This window comes from Chiloscyllium punctatum, chromosome 38 (genome assembly GCF_047496795.1).
Source record: "Chiloscyllium punctatum isolate Juve2018m chromosome 38, sChiPun1.3, whole genome shotgun sequence".
NCBI classification, from domain to species: Eukaryota; Metazoa; Chordata; class Chondrichthyes; order Orectolobiformes; family Hemiscylliidae; genus Chiloscyllium; species Chiloscyllium punctatum.
This window is the reverse complement of record NC_092776.1, coordinates 50101943-50128230: the sequence shown is the minus strand read 5'-3', so window position 1 is coordinate 50128230 and position 26288 is coordinate 50101943. Positions and strand designations below refer to the sequence as shown.

The 26288-nt window shown below is 40.0% G+C and overlaps 1 protein-coding gene across 1 annotated transcript in view; it reads right to left on the bottom strand.

The window, feature by feature from the left end:
* The window catches only part of LOC140463619 (cGMP-dependent protein kinase 1-like), a 721017-nt gene that overhangs the window by 59280 nt on the left and 635449 nt on the right, over positions 1 to 26288 (bottom strand). The window contains 1 exon segment of the mRNA XM_072557863.1: positions 19753 to 19849. Within this exon segment, the coding sequence (XP_072413964.1) occupies positions 19753 to 19849 (97 nt within the window).

Here is a 26288-nt window from a genome sequence, read left to right as displayed (position 1 = left end):
AAATTAGTTTGCTTTCTCACTATGAAGATTGCTAACTATCTGCTTTAATCTATCCAATCCCTGAAACACTCAACAGTATTGTCCTATCACTGCAGACGCTTAAGGTAATGCAATCATTGTTTAGCGCTTAAATGATTTGTCTAATATATTCTTTAACTAATTCCCCTCCGTGACTTTGCTCTCTGTTAATTTTCCCATTACTTTCTCTGCTCTGCAGTCAGTTTTTCTTCGTTTTGGTTGAAAAGAACACAGTAAGGTCTATCCATCTATTAGACCTTGGATAATCAGGATTACTTCCTTCTGTTTATTTCACTTTCATTTTGTTTATTTTCCACCATTTGTGTTTGGTGTTGATCCTCATTTTCTCTATCATTTTCTTTCTCATTCATCGCATATATATTCTCATGCCCTAACTTTCTACAAAATGAAAACACAACGTTTTCCATTCCTAAACTGGAGCTCTTCCATTTCCATAGCTCCTCATTCATGACTTGTTTCTATAATTGTTGGCTATCCTATTCCCATTGCCATCCATATAGAGCCATGCCTACGTACAGCATGGAACCAGACCCTTTGGTCTAAATCATCCATGCAGACCAGATATCCTAAATAAATCCAGTCCCACTTCCTAACATTTGGTCCATATCCCTCTAAACCCTTCTTATTCATGTACTCTCATCCAAATGCCTTTTAAATGTTGTAATTGTGTCAGCGTCTATGGCAGCTCATTCCACACACACATCAGCGTCTATGTGAAAAAGTTGCCCCTTAGGTCCCTTTTAAATCTTTCCCACTTTAAACCTCCATTTTTGACCCTCCACCCTGGTGAAAAGACCTTGACTATTCACCTATCCATGCCCCTCATGATTTTATAAATCTCGATAAGGTCACCCCTCAGTCTCTGACACTCCAGGGGAAATAGTTCTGTTCCTTCAGTTTCTAACAAAACTCAGGCAAAAGAATTGCTCTCTCCTTCAACATTCAGTTGGTGCTCAATAAGTAAACTGCTCTTCCATTCCCCATCTCTGGAAAAAGACCCATTAAATGTTGACTAAGGTGATAAGGGAAACATAAAGCAAAAGATCGATTGACAAGCAGCTTGATAACTGAGCAGTGAGAGAACTTTTAATTTTCTAGAGGGAATTACAAATAATGCGCTGGAGAACATTATACAGCGAAGCAATCTCCAACCTGTTTTTTTATTTTGATTATGTGGCTCCTGTGGGTAACTTTCACCCTTTTCATATTTTCATTCTCAGGATGTGGACAAGGCCAGCACTTATTGCTCATCCACACTTCCCCTGCTTTGATACAAATGTGTGGCTTTTCAGGCCACTTCAGAGCAGTGTTAAAAGTCGACCGCACTAGTTTGGCACTGAGTTACATATTTGCCTGACTGGGTAAGAGCAGCAGGTTTCTTTCCCTAAAGGTCATTGGTAAACCAGTTTGGTCTTTCACAATGATTCAATTGCCTTTGGGCACTTTCAAATGATATTTTTCAGTGGATTCAAATGTGGAAATTGCCAAAATAAGATTTGAACTCACTCCCAGGAGTATTAATCCAGGAACAAAACCGCTAAACTACTGACAGAAATAACACCCAATCTCTGATCAAAAATCTGATCTTACTGCTCAAAACAACTACTTACCTGGACTTACAGACATACTCAAATTAGAGACATTGTAGATAAACTGGCTCAGAATAACATGCAAACAATACCAACATAACTGTGTTCAGATAAATATTTAGATTATATTTAGATTTTATTGTTATGTGTGTTCAAGTAGAGGTGTGCATTGAAAAGTGTATAATGTTGTCAAACACAGCTCCATCTCAGGTACAAAGGTATTTAGGTACAAAAAAACCTCGATACAAAGTAGGAAAAGAAACATAGTTAAAAAAAGGTTAAGCATTACCTTCATAGAATAAGTAGAAAAATAAAGAAATAATGTAATATTTAACATTAAAGCCCCTCTTAATATAAACTAGAAATAAAAAGGAATAGAGGTAAAAGTTCAACAGTCTCAGGGTTATTCAGATAGCTGGCCTTTTGACACCTTGAAATATGGTCAGAGGCGATGGCAGCCCTCAATTAGAAATATCCAGGTCACCATCATGGTGACAATTGGCCATTCACAAACTTTGCTGTTGCACATTCCATATTCAAAGCTATAAACATATTCTATCATTGGAAAGCATCTGGCAATACGCCAGCCAGTATTGCCAGGGCAACCAACTGTTTACAGCTTCAGGAGCTTTTCATTTCAGAGCGCTGGATAGCAATAACAATTAGCACAGAAGTAATAAGTCACCACTCATCCTGGCTGTGAGCTTTGCTGGTTGGTAGTTTCAACTTTCTTTTTAATGAAAATGGTCCAACAATAATCTACTTTTCAGAGACTAATTAACTCCATGGGACACATTATTTAAAACAGTAAAAACATTATAAGTTGTAAGTATGTGTGCAGTTCATAAACACATAACAGGCAAACTGACAAGCACAGTTTCATCATTGTATACACACAGCACAGGGAGTACTTAAAGGTGAACTGTCTTAAAGGCAAGATGAGAATGGTGCTGGAAAAGCACAGTAGGACAAGCTGCATCCGAGGAGCAGGAAAATTGACGTTACGGGCAGGAGCCCTTAATCAGGAATGAAGGGCTCTTGACAAAGGGCTCCTGCCCGAAACATCAATTTTCCTGCTCCTCAGATGCTGCCTGACCTGCTGTGCTTTTCCAGCACCATTCTAATCTCGACTGTGATTTCCAGCATCTGCAGTCCTCACTTTCGCCCTGTCTTAAAGGCAAGGTACAGGTACTATATGATCCATCTATCTATTCCTGTGAGGGTCAAAAATAAAAGTCTGTTGCGTATTACTCATGGTTAACAAGCACCACAATTCTCAACAATTGTCGTAAATGTGGTTGGAGAAACCAAATCAGTGATTTGGGACATCTGGGGCATCTTCTCAGTGAAGAGCACCATGCCAATAAGAACATGCAGCTGCCAATTACATGGGTCCTTATCATCTAATCATCACAGAACTGGGGGTGGGGGGGGAGGGGTTGAGTTTAGGAGGTCAAACGTAAGACCACTGACTGGTAGGAAGTGATGATTAGAGGTCAATTTCCCAAGGAGGTCTCTGATTGGGCTTTTGCTGGGCAGCATGATATTAATAATGCACTGACCTTGCATGATCCTGTTGAGACAGTCTCCTTGCAATAACTCGGTTAAGTTTCCAACTATTATTGGGTCTGCAATCGTGAGTTTACACCTGATTTCTGTCCTCTTCATGTGGCTAAGAATTTCCTGGGCGTGTTTCAGAGGGAATGTGAAAGGATTATACATGTAGGGGATGCATGTGCATCAATAAGATACATCATAAGTAGTTTTCCTGCTCAGATTTCTCCCGTGACACTGAAAGAAGTGGGGTATTGGTCCTGAACTGCACCTCCTTCTGAAGGGAGGAGGTCAGCCATCTAAGTCCCAAGTTGAGGGCAAAAGAGAAGTCCCATTTCATTTGAGAGCCAACAGAACAAACCACGGAAGCAGAATCCTGCTCACCTCTCACTGCTGGAATGACAAGACGACCTTGGCCAGTTGTGTTCCGAACTATTTCTAGTCTTAGGTCAAAGGTAAGAGATAAACCATATGATGTATTGAATTCAAGGTAAAGCTTGAATTCACCTTCAGCCTCTGTTAATGTGGAGAATCTTGCAGGCACACAATGGTTAATGGGACTGGGGAATGGTGGTGCAGGAAAGGAGGAGGATATTTGACCAATTGATCGGTCCCTATCTATAAATAATATCCTTCCCACTGTTAATGGCATTGTAATTCCACATGCATGTGGACATTAACTGGAGATTCACTTGTGTTCCTATACATAGAAAGAAAGGACATCTAAGGCTGCTGGATTGGAAGATGCGTGTTCCATAATGTGTATCTCTCTAAACCAATGCTTATAAAGTGTGTAAAGATTGCCTCTCTAGTTCTATCGATTGCTACTAGGCTTTCTGAATTAGAACTTGGCAGCAAAGAAAAGCTACCAGAGTTTAAGATTGGAAACAAAGAAAAAGATTTTCAGTTGTAAAATTAAAATTCTAATCAAAATTCACTGCGGTAAATGACAACAAACAATGTGAATTTTCAGGATAAGATTACCCTCCGATACTCTCAAGCACTATGACCAGGGGAATAATGAAGTTGACATGTGGACACAGATTATAATTCTACAAAAAACCATCAAGACATGACCTGAATATAGTTGATCCTACAAAAACCGAGATCATAAGCATTTTGTAAAAAGGATGCTTTTCAGTTGGATGGTGAAGACGATTTAGGATTATGTTGAGTTTCCTTTTTGGGAATCTAAAAGAAATGAAATATAATGGGGAGAATTTTCTCAGTCCCTGAAGGACTGAGCAATGATGAGTTATTTGGAAAAAAACATGATAGGATTGGAAGAATGATACTCATGACCGTAAAAGAAAGATCCAATTTTCCACACAGGGTTTTAATGGTGAGATTAAAATCTTGCTGGTGAGTGACAAGAAACCTATTTCCATTGCATTAACACCTCATTAATATCTAATCTCACCTCACTTCCAAGCAGATTACTATTCTTCCAGGCAGCAAACAGAAACAAGACAATGAAAATTTCTGACATGAAAGTCAGGTGCGGTACCTGCTGGCTCCAGCTGACAGCTTGCTCCTCTGAGCCTTCATCTTGGCCAGCAGTCCCTGACACCTCAAAGCATGCTCCAAGGGAAGTGACTGACTGCAATGTCTGGCCCTCAGCGGAGGTTGGCACTAGCCATGCACCAGCCTCCCCACTTCATCATGACACATCTCTGACCCACTTAGAACACAATTACCCAATTCAACGCTGCACTTTGGAGCAAAGCAACACCTTACATTATAATTCTGCTGCTGGGTCAGGTAGTGTAGGAACAGGCACCCAACTCTTGCTTTGGAGCAGGGCACATCTTCATGGTCTCTTGCTTGCTTTCTTACATTGATTCACTTCATGTCTACTTGGATGCTCACAACATCTCTGCACTGCCTAGTCTTGTCTTTTTGCACTTTGCCATCTCATTTTGCACTATACGTTCTCATAGTACGTATGTCCTGCCTCGTCTTTTCATTCAAAAATGAAGTCAGGCAGTTTTTCATGGTTGTCAGCAGTGATCAGTCAAGCAGGTGGACATACTGCTGTATGGCACTGTGCTACATTAATGTCACAAACCACAAACATGCTGTGTGTACGTGGCCAATGCCCATGGAGCAGTCAGGAGTTTCTGCACCAAGGAGTGGAACATGGTCAGTCCTGCACATCAAGTGCAAGCATTCAAGGAATTAGCAGGAAATAGTTGGGGAAGTGTACGGAGATCAGGGGTCTGCCTTTCCAAGTTAGTCAGGGACAAGGTTTCAATACATCTGTTGCAAATACAACCTCACACTGTCTTTGCATGGCGTGGCAGCACCGCATTTATTGGAATATGGTTCCCAATGTCAAAGGCTTTCTGTGGCTCTTCTTTTCAGAATTTTCCATGTCCCACTGTAGGGAGAACAATGCTATACCTTCATTAGTGTGTAATATGAATGTTGGCTGCTCCCATTATTTAGAACTCTTTCTGACACTGTTCGCACAGGATTATTGGAACTGTGATCAATCGATCCATCTTTAGGGGTTATCATCACTGTGGCTGCAGCACAATAAAGATGCAGAGAAATTAGGGAGGAGCAAATGCTGGGTGTCAGCAGTAAACTCCAGTTATTGCAAATGGCCTCCACATGAAGAAATCACAGTTAAAGGCCCCTTCAGGATGTGAAGGTGATATGGGGGGGCTGAGAGTCTATTGTCTTCAATTAGAGTTCCTTCAGATGAGCTGAGTACAATTATGGGTGCAATGTAATAAGCTGTGGAAAATTGTACGAAGTAACTCACTGCAGCTCGCAGAGAGAAACTCTCTGTAAAACTCTGAAGTTGACACTTAGCCATTTTTGGTAAGATTTAGCCCGATATGTTAAACATCTATTAGACCTGGTCAGAATTTATATAGATTTGGAAAATGCACAGTCATTCCAAGGCCTTTAACAGATTTTTGTATAATGTTGACATATTCAATTTGGACAGCCCTGGATTGATAATATGAATGACAATTAGTTCTAACCAGCATTCAGTTCTTGGAGGAGAACCTGGTGAATCTGGTTACTGTTGCTTTATAAAGAAATTTATGGGGAACAGTTACTTCCTTCAATCTTCGTGTATTCCACAAGGGAAAGAAAACACAGGACCAACTAATAGCCAGATTTTGAAATGGTCCAGAGTTTGGGTGCAGGCATCAATACAATTGAAGAGTTAAGATGAGGCAGAATGAGGCTGAAAGAAAATCTTGTTAGAAGATCTTGTTATTATAGCACAAGACACAAACTGGAATAAGAGTATGGACAAGCAGAATGTCAGGAATTCCCAAAGAATGATAACTGGTGTTTCAGATATGACTTGAAGTAACTACTGAAGATGAAGAGGCTGAGAAATTAAAATGACACATGGCCAAGAGAATACTGACAATGAGCGTGAAGATAATGTTGATCCAAACCAAATTACATTGGTCACAAGAGCTTTAATCCTGCAATGAATGTGTTGGACATGGAGTTAACTACATAGTATTCTTGCATTACAGTTGGTTAAAATATTATTTTGATTCACTGGAGAGACATTCAATGCTAGGTTAGGAAATTAAAAAAGTATTTTTTTTAGGTTTGACAATTAAACACATTAAGGTCATTAAAAGGATTTGTAACTCCATGTGAAATTGTTGAAAGTCCCCTTATGATAACTGATATAATCTCTTATGAATGCCCAATCCCGTTGGGTGAACTTTCAATGAAAAAGGCATTCAACAAAAACTTGAGATGGAGCATGATTGGACAATTATTTTTGTCAAGTCAGTTGATTCATTCATATTGTGTTCAATTAAAAATCAATCCTCCCATGTTTTATTGGTATTATAGGGATACATCTTCAGACATCTTCATGATCCTCATGGGGATCTAACTGCAGAATTTGTGAACTGAGATATTAATAAGATTAGAGTATATTTTAAAATTGGGAGTCATGTATGCCAGAATTTTGAATATATTGATTTAGATATTAAACAAAGTAGATCTGGTATCATTTTAAAGATTTTACTCTCATCATGGTTAATCATACTGTCATCTAAGAATGACGATATCAAATGTTACATGAATAATTGTGAACTTTGATTCATCCATTCAAATGAAACCAGTTGTAGAATATGATGTTTTAAAGTTAAGTACTGTATTGGCAACAGGAGTATGTCAAGGGAAAATAAAATATTGAATCTGATAAATGCATGTTTAAATTCTCAGTAATAGGTGATCCAAAGAAATTGAAACCAGTCACTTTTAGTGATGAACCACATGCCAATTTTCCTGATGGGTGTTTCAGGGCAGCTGGTTTTATAATATTGTGAATAGGTGATAATAGGGAATGTTATTTTCTTGACTCAGGAAAATAAAAGTCATTGTTAAAAATACCTTGGCAATAAAATGTTGACCTTTGTGAAATTCATGAATGTGGGGTATTATTTGTTAAACATGTTAAGTGAAATTCTTTACACTGGACATACTGAAGCTAGAATATGCATGGCATGTTACATAAATAATTATTCATCAGAGAATATTGTATGCTCTGCAAAAATTCAATCACACAAAGATTATGAATTAACCTTGTTAGCTTGAAGCAAGGGTTGAAGGCAAAGCAAATCTCCAAAATTTAAATCGGTTAATGCAAGCCATTAACTTTTCCCCTGTTTGACACAAAGAAATGCCAATTTATGAATGCTCACACTTACAACATGATCCCATAAAGATTCAACATATGAACATTTCCTGTACTTACAAATGGCTATTTTGTCCTGCATTGTGTGCTGACTTGTGTGCAATTCAACTTATGAATGGACTCCCGAACAGGACCTATTTGTGATCTGAGGACTGCCTGTACATGAAATTGAGAGTGGGTCTATGGGAGGGATGGCTCGATGTCATGCCTTGTACATTGGGACAATATATCAAGAATATAGATATCACTGATTTAAAGAAAGAGAATGGAATCCAGTAATTGTGCTTAATTGTATGCAGATGGTAGCTTTTGATTATGACTTCAATTGTGATCCTGTATATGGGACAGAGTTGAAACTAGCGTTGCTGTGCTTGTAGTTCTGCAGTATGTTCTGCACTGCATATTTCTGTAAATAAAAGTTTATGAAAGAATATAAAGTTTGACTGCTTTACTTCTGGGCTTTCTGGATTAGGAAGGTCTGTGTTGTGATGATGAAAACAGACGGTGTTTGCTCCCATTACTGTGAAGCCACTAGCTCAAGAATACATTTAATTTGGCATTTTTTTAAAAATCCCATTCATTTTTTTAAATCAATAGGAAGTGAAAACAGCAAAAAGTTAGGAGAAGAATTTGGCAGTTCAATGCAAAATACCTGCTGTCTTGGAAACATAATGTGGAGAATTTATACTGTATTGGTGCTTCGTTTTAAAGTTCAGGCCTGACCGCTCTTGATCATAAAGCATAATTTTTCAAAACTGTAGACTGTAGTTAATTCATGAAAGATGCAATGGCCAAGGTCATTCATCTAATACTAAAATGAATCCGAAAGGTGATGACTCGTCAAGGACGAAAATGGAAAGACCAAATGCACGTTCTGACAAATGCCAGTTCTCTAGTACGATCAGAATAATGATCTAGGATTATCAGCAACCTTGAGCTTTTAATCTCTTTCCCTCTGGTAGTAAAGCATTTGAGCCACATTCCTGTTAAAGTTATGGCACCAAGAACACATTGTGAAGTGTATTACTCTACTGTATTCTGATCCCAGCTGATTGTATGACTGGACAAATCAGATCAGAGAATGAAATCTAACTTGATAAAAGGTGTGTCTTTTTGTTTTGGATTACTTACAGTGTGGAAACAGGCCCTTCGGCTCAACAAGTCCACACTGACCCACTGAAGAGCAACCTACCCAGACCCATTCCCCTACATTTACACTACAGACAATTTCGCATGGCCAATTCACCTAACCTGCACATTTTTGGACTCTGGGAGGAAACCTGAGCACCCGGAGGAAGCCCACGCAGACACGGGGAGAATGTGCAAACTCCACACAGACAGTCGCCTGAGGCGGGAATTGAATCCGGGTCTCTAGCGCTGTGAGGCAGCAGTGCTAACCACTGTGCCACCGTGCCACCCAAATTTTAAATTTTAAAAATTTCGTTAATGTGGTTGTCAGTCATTCCACTGTTTCAGTCATTGCAGAAGCATAATACACAAAAGAAGAAACAGATTTTAAACAAAGCTTTCTAATTATAGAACACGGTTTAGAAAAACCTTCAAATAAACTGGAAAACAAAATTTTCTCATTGATTCTCCTGCTCTTCAGATGCTGCCTAACCTGCTGTGCTTTTCCAGCACCACACTCTTGAAACAAAGCTTTTCACCTATTTTCCAACACCATGAATTTAGAGATTCAAATTCAGAAAAATGACATACCACCTCTCAAATTCTTAGAGTTCTACTTAACAGGTTCCTGACAGTTTCTTTGCCATGGACTGGGAGACAATTCAATGAGTTCTTCCCAAATCTGTCTGACACATATTCTCTTACAACTCTAAACTCCTAAATGTTTTCAGTTCTAATAACCTGCAGATATCAAAACAAGTTTGCCAAGTTTGGAAGCATTACAAGCTAGATTTTTCAACTGAGGCGGCTGTGTTTTCCTTGAGCTGCTTTATACTTAGAGTCATAGAGATATACAGCATGGGAACAAACCCTTTGATCCAACTTGTCCATTCTGACCAGATATCCTGAATTCATCTAGTCCCATTTTCCAGCACTTGATCCATATCCCTCTAAACCCTTCCTATTCATGTACCCATCCAGATGCCTTTCAAATGTTGTAATTGTACTAGCCTCCACCACCTCCTCTGGCAGCTCATTCCATACACACACCACCTTTTGCATGAAAAAGTTGCCCCTTAGGCCACTTGCAAATCTTTCCCCTCTCACCTTAAACCTATGCCCTCTAGTTTTGTACTCCCCTACCCTGGAGAAAAGACCTTAGCTATTCACCCTATCCATGCCCCTCATGATCTTATAAATCTCTATACAATACATATCAGCCTCCGACACTCCAGGGAATATAGCCCCACCATATTCAGTCTCTCTCTATCGCTCAAACCTTCCAACCCTAGCAATATCCTTGTAATTCTTTGTTGAAGCCTTTCAAGTTTTACAACAGCTTTCCTTTTGCAAGGAGACCAAGATTGAATGCAGTATTCCAAAAGTGGCCTAACCAATGTCCTGTACAGCCATAACATAATCTCCCAACTCCTAAATTCAATGCACTGACCAATAAAGGAAAGCATACCAAACACCTTCTTTACTACCGTCTACCTGTGACTCTACTTTCAAGGAATTATGAACCTACACTCCAAGGTCTTTTTTTCAGTAACACTCCCCAGGACCTTACCATTATGTGTATAAGTTCTGCTCTGATTTGCTTTTCCAAAATGCAGCACCTCATTTTATCTAAATTAAACTCCATCTGCTACTCCTCATCCCATTGGCTCATTTGATCAAGATCCCATTGTACTCTCAGGTAACCTTCTTCCTTGTCCACTACACCTCCAATTTTGGTGTCACCTGCAAACTTACACACCATACCTCCTATATTCACATCAAAATTGTTTATAGAAATAACAAAAGACTATGGTCCCAGCACCGATCATTGTGGCACATCACTGGTCACAGACCTCCAGTCTGAAAGGCAACCCTCTACAACCACCCTCTGTCTCCTGCCTTCAAGCCAATTTTGTATCCAAATGGCTCGCTTGCCATGTATTGTACATGATCCAACCTTGCTAACCAGTCTACTATGCAGAACTTGTTGAACACCTTGCTGAAGTCCATATAGACAATGTCTATTGCTCTGCCTTCATAAATCTTCTTTGTCACTTCTTCAAAAACTCAATCAATGAGTGAGAAATGATTTCCCTCACACAAAGCCATGCTGACTATCCTTAATCAGTCCTTGCCTTTCTAAATACATGTGAATCCTGTTCCTCAGAATCCCTTCCAACAGCTTATCATCACAAGCATCCTGCTTATCAGTCAATAGTTCTCTGGCTTTTCCTCACTACCTTTCTTAAATAGTGATGCCACTTTAGCCACACTCCAGTCTACCAGCACCTCACCTGTGGTTTTTGATGATCCTAATATCTCAGCAAGGGGCCCAGAAATCTCTTCCCTAGCTTCCCAAAGAATTCTGGGTACACCTCTATGAGTTTTAAAATGCCCAGCATCTCCTCCTCTATATGGACACTTTTCAATATATCACTATTTATTTTCCAAGTCCCCTAGCTTTTACTATCATCTTATCTAAGTGTCACTTAAATGTCCCTAATGTATCTGACTCTATTAGCACAGCTGACAGCGCATTCCACGCACCCACCATTCTCTGTATAAATCTACCCTCTGGGTTTTCTAAATCAGAAACAATTTTTGACTACTCTAAACTGAAAACAAGCTAATAGACTTCAATGTTTATTCTTCCTGTCAGAAATGCCACCGTATATATCTCTCTTCTGTCATTAGCTCTAGAGGTTCACAGTCACCCTACTCTCTGACACATACTGGATTAGGTCACTGCGCCAGAAGCATTAAAAAAAAATCACAAAGTAATCCATACTCATATACCACTACTTTGAAATCCAATCTCTAAAAGTGATATTTATGGATAGGTCACACACCTTTTATTACAATAGTACAGTTAAAAACACATATATACCAACAATTACTGTCTTATTCCTTATTGGATAAACAGTAATTAATGAGATCATGCAGATTGAAAGGGTTAAAAATGCTTTATTCTTTCTATTAAAACCAATAATATCATCACGAGATTAGTAGGATATATGTAAAAGAACTCATCAACTATACCTCTTGCATACAGTGTGGCACCTGTTTTTGATGGACTGGTCTGAGAAACCTCCAAGTTTTAAGACTTCCTTCATAGCTGGAGCATTCTTCCTCAGATAAGGGACCAAAGCTCCACACAACACCCAGGTGTGGTCTCACTAGGCCCTGTACCCTTGCAACAAGGCATCCCTGTTCCTGGGCTTGAGTTCTCTCAACAACAAACAATTTGCCTTTGTCACTTCCTACTGCATCTGCCTGTTTAAATGTACACTATAAATATCACGGAGTTAAAGGACAGCTCTTAGAAGTTTGTTCTGCGGGACTAGGCAACTCTCTAGGGCTTTGGCTGGAGGACATCAGCAGAAAGGAATTAATTGGATAGAAAATGATATGTAGCACACTGACATCTTCCGACTTGCATTAATGATAAGGCACCATGCAAATTCCGTACATGTGCCTCTTGAACCCTTGGAATCACTGTAAACTTTTCTAGAAATGAGCAATAGAATGGTCATCATGTTTGTCACTCTCCTGCATGTGCCATAATTGTTCAAGATGCATCTGATCACTGGACAATGAGAGATATTAGTTCAATGTGCTATTCTAACCTGCACCTGTTGTTTTAATATCGAAGGGAAGCAAATCCTCAGGAAATGATTTACAGAATGCTAATGATGTTATCTCAGCCATGTAGATACATGCAGTCATGAGAATCCTTCAAGATGCAAACTTCAGTCTCCATCATCCTTGTCAGCTCTATAGCTGTCACTGTGTATATAGCAGTACTTGAGGGCATTCTGTGTTCAACATAAACACCTCCCATCCAAATCCCTTCCTTCTATTCCTTAAGATGAAGCAAGCAAGTTTGACCTGAAGCTCAGCTTCAAAACTCATTTCCCAATCTTTCTCTGTCCTCCTCATTTTAGTGGTATCTATCTTTCTTCATTAGCCAAATGTCAGGGCAGTTGCCCAGTGCTGGGTTTATATGTAAGAGAAAGTGAGGCCTGCAGATGCTGGAGATCAGAGATGAAAAGTGTGGCGCTGGAAAAGCACAGCAGGTCAGACAGAATCTGAGGAGCAGGAGAATCGACGTTTTGGGCCATTCCTGATAAAGGGCTTAAAAAAGGAAACTGTCTCCTTCTCAACTAATGGGGGCACCTCATCCAAAGTATTAATGAGTGACTAAATGCTGGCAGTTGGCTGATGAGAAAATGTAAATTTGTTTTCTTTCGTTCTTTCATACAACGTGGGTGGAATTGGCAAAGCCAGTTTTGATATTCTAATTTCTTACCCTAATTGCCCTTGAACTGAGTGGCTTACTTAGTCATTTTAGCAGACAGTTAAAAGCCAATCGTATTGCTGTGGGTCTGGAGTCACATGTTGACCAGACAAGGTAATGATAGTGAACCAGATGGGTTTTTACAAAGATGATCAGTAGAGTTAGTTCTGCTATAATGTGCCTTTCGTTAACATGAATTAGCTGTAACATAATTGGTGAATAGGCAACACTTTTTAAAATCACAATCTTACAAAATCTGTGTTGGCTATAATGTGATTGGATCGCCAACACTTTAAGTCTTATTTGTATTGCGTGATTTTTGTACAGTGTGGGATTGCACAGGAATGTGACCATTGCATTATAGAAGAAGTGATTGTAATTTTGTTGCATCATTTATCTGGTTAATTTCAAGTCTTGACTTGTATTAAATTCAAATTATTGATTAAAAAAATAAAAATATCCAGTGGCATTACCACTTTGCCATCGTCTGCCCATCAAATCCATTAATAATTCCAGATACCTCAAATAGATCAACTCTTAGACAATGCTAAACTCAAGACAGTACAAACAAAATTTATGTTACTATCTCTACAATTTATCCCTTTCAGCTTCAGTATCATGCTGATAATTTGTGATACATTTTCACCAAGGTCAATATATCTGTCCTAAGTTATAGAATTTAACACTGAAAGCACATTTCAAATTGAGTTTGACCATGGCTCTGTACAAACAAAACATAGTTTCCTGACATTTGAGTTTGAACTCTCTTAAGATAAAGACCAATACACCATTAGCCATTTTTTAACCTGTGCAGAACCTTTTTTATATTCAATATTGGGACTTTGGAGCTGCTGGCTGGGCTAGCAATTATTGCCCATCACTAGCTGCCCTTGAGAAGGTGATGGTGAGCTGCCTTCTTGAACTGCTACAGTCCATGTGGTGTAGTTAGACCCATAATGCCCTCTGGGAGAGAATTCCAGGATTTTGACCCAGTGACAGTGAAAAAACGGTGATATGTTTCCAATTCAGGATGCTGAGTGGTTTGAAGGGGAACTTGCAGGTCGAGGAGTTCCCATGTATCTGCTGCCTTTGTCCTTCAAGATGGAAGTAGTGTGGGTTTGGAAGGTGCTGACTAAGGAACTTTTGTGAATTTTGTAGATGGTACACATCGCAGCTTCTGAGTGTCAGTGGTGCTTGTGGATGTGGTGCCAATCAAATGGGCTGCTTGTGGTGATCTGTGAATAAATAATTTTCTTTGTTCCTTCATAATTCTGAATTATTCACTATTAAAATATTCTGATCTGTCTCCCATATCCAAAGTCAGTGATGTCTCACTTTAACATGTTGAACTCTATCTGCTGCTATTTTGCAACATATTTACCTGCTTGCTTTTCTTTGTAACTTCTCCTTCTAATGCACACAATGCCCTCTTCCAATGCGCACAGCTATTTTCTAGCCACTTATAACTCTTAACCATTGAAATTATAGATTTGAGATCAAAAGTGTAGAGCGACAAAACCAAGTTCAACTTCACCTCTTAAGATGGTGATGGCAATAGCAATAACTTGAACTTGTAAAACTCTGTGAATGCAGTAATTATTTCATGACATTTCAGATAAGAGAAGTATGGAAGGGGAACAGATTTAACATTAGTAAACATGATTTGAAGCTAGCACCCATATGCTTGGTAGAAGAGGTAGAGTCTGAAGTTGTGGAAAAATGTAGTAATGTGGAAGATCTAGTGGGAGTGTAGCTCAAAACTCGCTAAGATTTATAAGGAGTATTTTGGAGTGTAAGACCAAGACAGTTAATGGCACTTAAGATTGAGAAGAAAATGCTTAGTAGGCTAGTGTCAGAAAAGCAGGAAGTAGGAACTAGAGAATGGAAAAAGTTATGGGACTTCAGATAGATAAATCTCCAAAACTATAATGGTCTCCATCATAGAATATTAAAATAAAAAAGCTTTAAATAAGTGCAGATGCATTTGCCCTTTTCTTGCACAGCATTGCTTATTAAGGACCTGTTTGCCTAGTTTACAAAATTTCAATTGTAGTTGCATTATTTAAGGAGAAAAACTGTCTACCATGCGTGACGATGATTCAGACACCTACCATTGTCAGCATAGAATTGTTAGTTAGTTCTTTAAAATACTCATTAGTATGGTATAACACAAGACTCAATGTATCAAAACTCAATTAAACATGTTGCTGATTTTTGTCAAATGTCCAGTGAATTCATGCCCTTAAGTGATTAGTACCACACTCAATAACATTCAAGACCATTAATGTACATGATTAAAAGCATTACTTACATCAAGCATGTGTCCTTGGGTATGAAAAATATATATCATACTAACATTGTATCTTTGAGTTTAAAACTCTTGAAAGACACAAATTGAATACGAAATGGCAATAACTCAGTGGGAAGTGAACAAATTTAATGGGGTCAAATATGATTCAAGATACTTTCACATTCCACAAGTTAGAAATTGAAACCACTTTTGAACCCATGATCCACGTTGCATGCACATCAAATATGAACACAAAAAGTGACACTGACATGGAGCAAGATTTCCTCCTTCTGAAATGTTTAACACTGCTGTTTGGGATAGCAGATCAGCCTCTAATATTGAGAGCATGCCATATTGGGATGGATGATTGCTTTAAGACAGCCAGTATTTATGTAAGGCAAATATGTTGCAAAAGTGCAGTTGCAAAAGTCTCAGGCCCAAGAATGCTTCTTTCCTTATCCACAAAACCATGAACACATCTCCTGACATTGGTCACTTTTTAATCTTCAGGCAGCTCCGTGCTTGCCTCGGTTCAGACCTCGCGCTCATTGCTAATTTAGTTCCCACTTCACTCATTGCTCTTCCCCTCCCTACCCTTACGCTCCGTGACTTCAAAGCTCAATCCACATCCCAAAGCATAATGAAAAGTAAAATAAGAGGCAACCAGTTTAAGTAAAGATCTGATTAACAAGCTGGAGGGAACCAGGCAAAAGCCATCAATAAACATATTTATAGCTTAGATTGTCATCTTAAATACATGTTTATTTTCATACAGACACTTCCATTCATGGGTGTAAGATGAAGTCTTTCATTCAGAGAGCAATACCCATTCATATCAATGTGAAATCTCAAGTCACGATCTAGAAAATAACTCTCGTTCATGTGGTTATATAAGATATATGCAGCATCCATGTAAAAATGTATTACTTGAAGTATAATAAGCTAATAAAGAATGAAGATGGTCTTTGAAGATTTAGTTGCAGAATTGAAAGAATAAAATGGACTGAGGGTACCTTAATGCCTGGATGTTCAACGTTTGAGCTGAATTGAAGTCTAGTTGCAAATCCCCCACTCATTACAGAAACCACTCTACTACATTTCCCCACTGGAAGTGAAAAAATTGCTTGTTTCAGCAATAGGCAGCTACATTGTGTTGCCAGTTTTGTGTGCATATGTATATTAAGTTAAAAAAGAGAGAGCTGGGCAAAATGGAATACTTCAGTCCCTTAATAGAAATGTACTGAGATGTTAGTTTACTGCATGGGATCATCTACAATCATAATATTGAACTTGGGAGCTACTATTTTCTGCATGCCTGTTTTCTAAGATGCCATAAGGGGTTAAATATCTACCTACAGTGCTGAACAAAAGTTAACATTTTCACAAATACTTTTTACCTCAAATTGGACAAACATGTAATACATTCCTTGGCTCACATCAGTTGTTTTATAATTAAAACATGACTGAGAGGCCATGTAGCCAGAACCACATGCCAGCCATCCATATAGGTTCATAGAAAATATAACGAACAGTTGGTCAATCAAAGGCAGCATGGGAACATTTAGGTTCCCATGAAACAAAAATTAGACTCTTCATTGAAGAGGCTAAGAAGATTTCTGTGGATGGTATTTTGGTATTATGGTATGGCTAGATATTTTTTGTGGCTAAGAAAGAGAATAAACATAAGGCTCAGCATGAGAACATCCAGATGGTGAATAATAGTCATTGACCCGCACATGAAAGACTTTGTGGAAGAGATCAATCAATTTGACCAAAAGTGCCACAATAATTCATGATTTCATTCATTATGATTTCACAATATATGTTCCCTTCCAAAACGATGATTGCTGCTAAGAACACAAAACACAATAAATGACTGTTAACAATCTTGGTTAGATGCCTGCTTTGGTTCAGTGGCTTCACACTTGTCTCTGAATGAGAAGGTTACGGGGTTAAGTCCCACGTCAGCGATCTGAGCACACAATCTCGCTTGACACTTTGATACAGTATCAAATAAGTTGTTGATATGAAAGATACTATTACACCCTTCAAAAAACAACACAGGAGCTCTTTTAGTGCTCTGGCTAATGTCCCTCTCACAACTAATGTCACTATCCAGGAAAACGGAAACATTGCTGTGCATGGGATCTTACTGTACAAAAAACTGGCTTTGCTTTTTCCCTACATTACAATAATAACGAACACTGTTGAAGTACTTCATAGGATCCCTACAGTGTGGAAGCAAGACGTTTGGCTGATTCGGTCTAACACTGACCCTCCGAAGAGCATCTCATCCAGACCCACCCCCTACCCTCTCCTTGTAACAGTACATTTTCCAGGACTAATTCACATAGTCGCATGGCCTTGGACACTGCAGGGCAATTTAGTAAGGCTAATTCACCTAACCTGCAGATCTTTGGACTCTGGGAGTAAACTGCTGCACCCAGAGGAAATCCATGCAGACACAGGGAGAATGTACAAAATCCATACAGTCATCCAAGGATGGAATCAAACCCTGGGGCAGTGAGGCAGCAGTACTAACTACTGAGCCACCATGCTGCCCTTCATTGAAGCACTATGGGATGCCCTGAAATAACTGAAAGGTATTGGATAAATGCAAGTTGTTCTTTGATAACAGTTGTACAATGTCACTGAAACAATGGACGTGGCATCTGATATTACAAAGAGGGCTTTCTAGAAAGGGAATCTGCACCATATAGCAACAAAATAAATAATACTGCCCAGGAGCTCAAAATGAAAGTCAAAGATTTGTGCGTCTGCGACATCCATTTCTGTCACTCTGTGTTACTTATACTGTTAAAGCAGATCTCTAGTGTCTACTTCAGAGGGCAGCTATGAATTTGAGGTTGAGTGCCTGGTAAAAGGTAAAGAAGGTGCATGGATCCAAGTAAGAAGGATTGCTATTTGACAGGGGACAAACACTGATGCACCTCCTTCCATGCTAACACTGTAAAGAATACAGTGTACTACATCATTCTGCCAATTCACTGTGGGTCATATTGTAAAATACAATGCTTCTAAAGATGAACTTTTGCTATTTTTCAACCTCACTTAAGGAATGTATAATTGCAACAAGATACATGCATGGTCAACATTCTCTGATAAAAGAATAGTAACTCTCAGAATCTTTTCTGAGATTAGATTCTGGTCAAATTCTGGATATTGGTTTTCTAATAAAAGAGAGGAAGGGAGGGAATTGTTGACGGATATACAACTGATAGTGTCAGTGCAATCAATCTACCCTAGAAATGCTGCATAATCCATAAAATTGGCTCTATCGAGACAGTATTGTACAATTCGTAGAAAGATGACTAGGGCACCTGTTATTTCTGTGGATTGCACCCTGGCTGACATTGCAATGTCTCCTGCCATTGCCTGTAATGAGCCTGTAGATTGATATAGTGTGGTTTTCACATGCAGTTCCCATTCCAGGAAGTGCCATTAACCATTGATCAGGTCTCCAATAAGCACTTACTTTCACACAAACCTTTTCTTGCTGAGGTGTAAATGTATCTTACAATGGAGTGTATGTTGGAAGGCTTAGACCCTTCTGGGATATCCTCACTTGCAGTTTCTGCTTTAGCTCTCCAATGTCACCAACAACAAACTCAAAAGCTAACTCACATTCTGTGTTATCTGAAAGGCATAAATATTCCCTACAGCAAACAACCAGCCCTCCACTTTAATAAACCCCAAGATATTTGCATATTTCCCACTGATACTGCAATGATAAACATCTCATGAAGTACAAAAATCTGCAAAATAAGTTGGTGCTTTAATGCGATTTAAAAACTATTAACGTAACAAGTAATTGCAACAGGTACCAGCATTTATTTTTAAATTTTTACACATTTTTATTAAGGAGCAACAATTTTTTAATCTTGGCATACCCTTTAAAACTCACCCTCAGTACCATCACTGAAAATATGGGACTGGAAATTCTGACTTTAGGCAGCAATTTAAAAATAAGTCACCCTTCATTCTGTTCATTACATACTTCAAAGGCACTTCTTTGACTAGAAAGCATTCTGAAATGTCCTGACATTGTGAAAGGTGCTATGTAAATGCAAGTTCATTCTTTTGCTGAACAAAATAAGAGGCAGGGTTAGACAAACCAACTGTTTATAAAAGAAATTGCACCTACCAGCTCAACTCTTCCAAATCCTCCAACTCCCAGCGTATCAATGATGTTAAAATCACATAGTTTCAGGTTTGAAAAGAAGGCTGACTCAGCTTCATATCTAGATTTTGTCACATGAAAAAATGGAAAGTTCTTAGTTGTGATGAAATGGCAATTCTGCAGCATTATTACAGGATGGAAGGGCGACGCAAATAATCTGATCTTGGTTGCTTCATCAACCAGACCTACACTTTCTTGTATAAACTGATCATGTTCTGGCCCCAGAAATCCAACACAAAAATGTTTACATTCTGCCGTTCCCCTACATTCATCAATTCAGAAAGTGTAACTAAGGGTCTTGCTGGTATTAATCCTGGACCAAAAACATTCCTCTGTACGCTTCTCATTTCTTCACTTCACTTTGGTAATTTTTTTTTAAAATGAGAGATTTAAATAACCAATTATTCAAGGCAAGGGAAGGAAGATGTAAATTCTTAGGTTTCCATATCTCATTATCAGAAGTACCTCCCAAACCAATTCCTCGTCTGCAGCTGGTAGAGCTTATCGAGATGGGAGGGATCAGAAATGACAGGTCCACAAAAGTCAGCAGAGAGCAGACACGTCCAGTTTTTCACTAGAAAACCGTTCATAGTGAATATCACAAAGTACTTTCCTACAACATTGTACATGGCTTCAAGGTATTGCACAGCACAAAGTCTTCCATTAATGCATTACTCAGAAGTTGCCTTTTCTGAACTGAGTGACAATATATGAAAGTCAGAACTCGAACACTGCCAAAAATGAATTACCTGAATTTAGAATCTGACAAATACAGATGAGAATGTAGAAGCCCCACATCCATTTACTAACAAGCATGCAGCTTTAAAAATAGCAACATGTGGTGTGCCCTGGTATGAGGAGAAAAATCTGATGATATGCACTATGGATAGGCATCTGGTGGCTAAAAAAAGGGTTAACCACATGATCTGATGATTGGCCTTTAACCCACTTTATTGCATGGTTCAGTGATTAGTGCTGAAACGCATTGTCAGGACTGTTCTTTGCCTTATTCTCAATACAACATCTTGAAATTATTTTCCCAGTTAAAATATTACCTTACTTCATTTGTGTCTGGAGATGTAACAATGCACAAATGTTTCCTTATAAGCAGTCAATTATACTTTATAAAAAAAAGACTTGTTGATGTAAGACTTAGCTGTACTTGTATCCAGTTTGAATCTATGAAGGAATATTTTAAGGTACGTTGCATCATAAGTTTGAACATACCCCAAATGACTATCATCCCTGATCTGATGAAGATGGACCTTTTGATATGTAATTTCCATTCTAAAATGTAGAAAGGACCATCATTTGAGGATTCAAAATGTGTACGCGATGCAGGGTCTGCACAACAGTAGCTGACAGATCTCCAAAGGTGAGTCCTCGGATATTATACTGATGATTTATCTATCTTCACAGACAGATGAGAAAGATCCTATAATGCTAATCAAAAACAGACGAGTTCCCAAAAGTGCTCCTATTGACTGTCCCTCCCTCCTGAAAAGCTCCTGTCTCCCTTTCTTCTCCAAAGTGCTTGAGTTTCTTGTCACCTTCCAAATACGACCTTTTCTTTCACTCGGTTTCAATCCTTTCATTTAGATTTCTGTCACTGCCATGATATCAAAAGAGCTGATCAAAGTCACAAACAATAATCTGTGACAGTGACCGTGATAAACTTATCCTCCTCTTCCTCAATTTTTCTGCAGCCTATGACACAACTGACTATGTCATCCTCTTCGAAAGCCTCTTCTGGGTGGAACAATCCTCACCTCGTTCCATTCTCATCTGCACAACTGCAGCCAGCAAAGGTTACTCATCGCACTCTTGTTACATTACCTCTGCAGTTTCCCAACAAACTGCATTGGCCCCTTCCTATTTCTCATCTCTGTACAATCCCTTGGTTAAATCTCCCTAAAATATAATCTTAGTCTCCACCTGCACACTGTCACCACCAACCTCTACCTCATCATCAACTCTCACTACCCTGCCATAACCATTCATTCTGCCTCTCCAGCTTATCAAGACAAACAAGCAGGAATTTCACCAACTAAGCACGACTAAGCCACTGTCACAAATTCCATTCTCTTTTACATCAACTCAATTCTTCATGCTGGGAACTGTGCGAGGATGATCCAAATCTCTTCATATCTTGATGTTGTTGATAACTCTGAGATAAACTTCTGATCACATATTCATGCCATCGACAAGACTGCTTGCCTCAACCTCTGTAACACCATCCAACCCTGGCCTTGCCTCAGTGCTTCTGCTGATGAGACTCTTTCTGATGCCTTGTCACTCCTCGATTGACTGTTCCAATGATCCCCTGGCTGATTGCATAACTTTCACCTTACAAAGACCTGAAGTTACCAAAACACTGCTTCCTACATTTTGGGTCAACTAACATTCCTCTGTTTGCTGACCTCCATTGGCTTCCTGTCCATCAACACCTTAATGCTACAATCCTCAACTTCCTTTCAAATCCATTGCTGGTCTCATAACTCCCTAACTGCTTCCTTCCTTGCAACCTTTTAAGATTTGTGTGTTTCGCCAACTCTTGTCTTTTCAGCAATCTCTGATGGTTGTGTCTTCAACTGCTTTAGTCCTGAGCTCTGTTCTAACACTTCTAACATATCTGCCTCACTACTCCTCTCCCCTCCTTCATAGATGATCCTTAATATTTTATGCATCATTAAGCTTTGTGAATATTGCATGTTGCACTGACGTAAATTTTGCCTGATAACGTTCCTGTAAAATGATTTGGGACTTTTTACATTGTTAAAGATGTTGTGTAAATACAAGCTCTAATTACTATTGCTTTTCTTTTCTTTCAAATGGCAAATAGGATATCTATTTAAGTTATTTCAAATTATTATAGAGAAAAATCTTAATAGTTGATTTGAAATTGAAGGACAGAAAGTTTGGATAAGTGTTTCTACAACATCTGAAATATGATGTCATGCATTCCATTCTCTTTCACAAAACTACCATCTGTTAATGAGCAGCAATCAGTTCACAAATCTATAAAAGAAACATCCAATTACAATTCCTTAAAAGTGGATTTGAAATATTGATACATCCTGGGAAGCAAACATTAATTAAAGTTTGATAGAATGTAGTGCCCTCTTCTTTAACTCTATACATTTCCAACAGCCATTTGCAAAACAAATAGATGAGGTTGTTGCTGAAAATGTGTTGCTGGAAAAGCGCAGCAGGTCAGGCAGCATCCAAGGAGCAGGTGAATCGACGTTTTGGGCATGAGCCCTTCTTCAAAAATGAGGAGAGTGTGCCAAGCAGGCTAAGATAAAAGGTAGGAAGGAGGGACTTGGGGGAGGGGCTTTGGAAATGCGATAGGTGGAAGGAGGTTACAGTGAGCGTGATAGGCCGGAGTCGGGGTGGGGGCAGAGAGGTCAGGAAGAAGATTGCAGGTTAGGAAGGTGGTGCTGAGTTCAAGGGTTACGACTGAGACAAAGTGGGGGAAGGGGAAATGAGGAAACTGGAGAAATCTGAGTTAATCCCTTGTGGTTGAAGGGTTTTTAGGCGGAAGATGAGGCGCTCTTCCTCTAGCTGTCGTGTTGCTATGGTCTGGCGATGGAGGAGTCCAAGGACCTGCATGTCCTTAGTGGAGTGGGAGGGGGAGTGTAGAGCCACGGGGTGGCTCAACAAACCAAACCAAAGGAGTAGTCTGCCTCTTCATAGGATATGTGGAACAGTCCATCTTCCACAGCTACACTAGCACCACCCCCCACCTTTCCCTCCTCTACATCGATGACTGTATCGGCACTGCCTCGTGCTCCCACGAGGAGGTTGAACAGTTCATTCACTTTACCAACACCTTCCACCCCGACCTCAAATTCACCTGGACCGTCTTAGACTCCTCCCTCCCCTTCCTAGACCTCTCCATTTCTATCTTGGGCGACCGACTCAACACAGACATTTACTATAAACCGACCGACTCCCACAGCTACCTAGACTACACCTCCTCCCACCCTGCCCCCTGTAAAAATGCCATCCCATATTCCCAATTCCTTCATCTCCGCCGCATCTGCTCCCAGGAGGACCAGTTCCAATACCGAACAACCCAGATGGCCTCCTTCTTCAAAGACTGCAATTTCCCCTCAGACGTGATCGACGATGCTCTCCACCGCATCTCCCCCACTTCCCGCTCCTCTGCCCTTGAGCCCCGCCCTTCCAATCGCCACCAGGACAGAACCCCACTGGTCCTCACCTACCACCCCACCAACCTCCATATACATCATATCATTCGTCGTCATTTCCGCCACCTCCAAACGGACCCCACCACCGGGGATATATTTCCCTCCCCTCCCCTATCAGCATTCCGAAAAGACCACTCCCTCCGTGACTCCCTCATCAGATCCACACCCTCCACCAACCCAACCTCCACTCCTGGCACCTTCCCCTGCAACTGCAAGAAATGCAAAACTTGCACCCACACCTCCCCCCTTACTTCCCTCCAAGGCCCCCAAGTTATCCTTCCATATCAGCCACAAATTCACCTGCACCTCCACACACATCATTTATTGCATCCGCTGCACCCGATGTGTCCTCCTCTATATTGGGGAGACAGGCCGCCTACTTGCGGAACGTTTCAGAGAACATCTCTGGGACATCCGGACCAACCAACCAAACCACCCGTGGTTCAACACTTCAACCCCCCCTCCCACCTTGTCTCAGTCCCAACCCTCAAACTCAGCACTGCCTTCCTAACCTGCAATCTTCTTCCTGACCTCTCCGCGCCCACCCCCCACTCCGGCCTATCACCCCCCACCTTAAACCTCCTTCTACCTATCACATTTGCAACGCCCCTCCCCCAAGTCCCTCCTCCCTACCTTTTATCTTAGCCTGCTTGGCACACTCTCCTCATTCCTGAAGAAGGGCTCATGCCCGAAACGTCGATTCTCCTGCTCCTTGGATGCTGCCTGACCTGCTGTGCTTTTTCAGCAACACATTTTCAGCTCTGACCTCTAGCATCTGCAGTCCTCACTTTCTCCTAGATGAGGTTGTTGACCTGTTCACTGAGTTGGCGAGTTTGTTAGCAGACATTGCATCACCATTCTCGGTAACATCATCAGTGTGCCTCTGTGAAGCATTGGTGTTCCGTCCCACTTGCTATTTTTGTGTCTGGGTCTGCTGGAGCTGGTGATGTCATTTCCGGTTTTGTTCCTGGTTCTGCTTCTTAGTGGTTGGTGTATGGGGTCCAACTCTACATGCTTGTTAATGGAGTTCCGGTTTGAGTGCCGAGTTTCCAGGAATTCCTGTGCATGTCTCTGTTTGGCTTGTCCTAACCGGAGCTGCACCGATGGTGTTACCTGGAATGGTGACGAAATGCCTGCAAACAAACTTACCGGCTTAGCGAGCGAGTCAACAACCTCATCCACAACCTGAGCTACAAATTGTCTTGAGTGCTCCAAAGCAAATCGATTCCTGTGTTCATTTGAATGAGGAACTGGGCTGCCAACAGACCAAGTTAGGCCATGAACAGAACATCAACATATCTACTCAAAGCAGCCAGGAAATATCCAGGTATACCTCCAGGTAATTACGTTCAGCCCCATTCTCTTATCTAGGCACCTACCTTTGATTTGAGTAACAAAATGGTTAAAATAGAAAAGGAAAACCTATGTTTAAATTGGTACCAATTCATTGTTCCTATTTATTTATATTCATGGGACGTGAATAGCACTGGATAGGCCAGCATTTATTGCCTGTTGTACATCAGTTGAGAAGTGTTAATACTTAGGAATGCCATAATCATTACCCAAAATGATTACACTGGATGGATATACAGACAGAACCGCTGGCGATCTTGAAGGAATCAGGTCCAACATTGATTCTTGATGAGGAGCGGAATCAAAGGTTACAGGAAAGCCAACGGAAGAAACGTCGGATAAGCCACGATCTGATTGAACAGTGGAGCAGGCTCGAGGGGCCTGATGGTCTACTCCTGTCCTTATTTTGTGTAGCTTTTTGGTCTTAACATCTGGTCTTCCTCAAGACTTGTGCAACAGGGCACACTGTATCGATACAACTAGTTGCTAACAAGTAATAAATTCTATTTTGCTCACTAAGATTCTTCTAATTGGACCAGAAAGTTCTGCATTAGACCAAAAGGCCCTGAAACTCCCAGAATGTGAACAGGATGTTGGCAACAACTTTTATTAAAAGCAACAGCTCACACAGTGTCATTGAGCTGACATTTTCAACGAAGATACTAAGAGTTGTGGTGCAGATTTGATTTGACTATTTACATAACACATGAAAAGAGTGGTGTGAGAACTTCAGATTCAACTTAGAGTCACCCACTCATACAATACAGTCCACAGTAGAGAAGAGCTGAAGATTAATTGACACTTTGGTGATTATCTTCCCAAACTCTACAGCTTCTATAATGATTCCTGCAGATTGGAAATTGCAAATATTACCTTGCTGTCTAAGGAAAGAGTTTGAGAGAAAACAGGAAACAACAGACCTTACATTAGCCA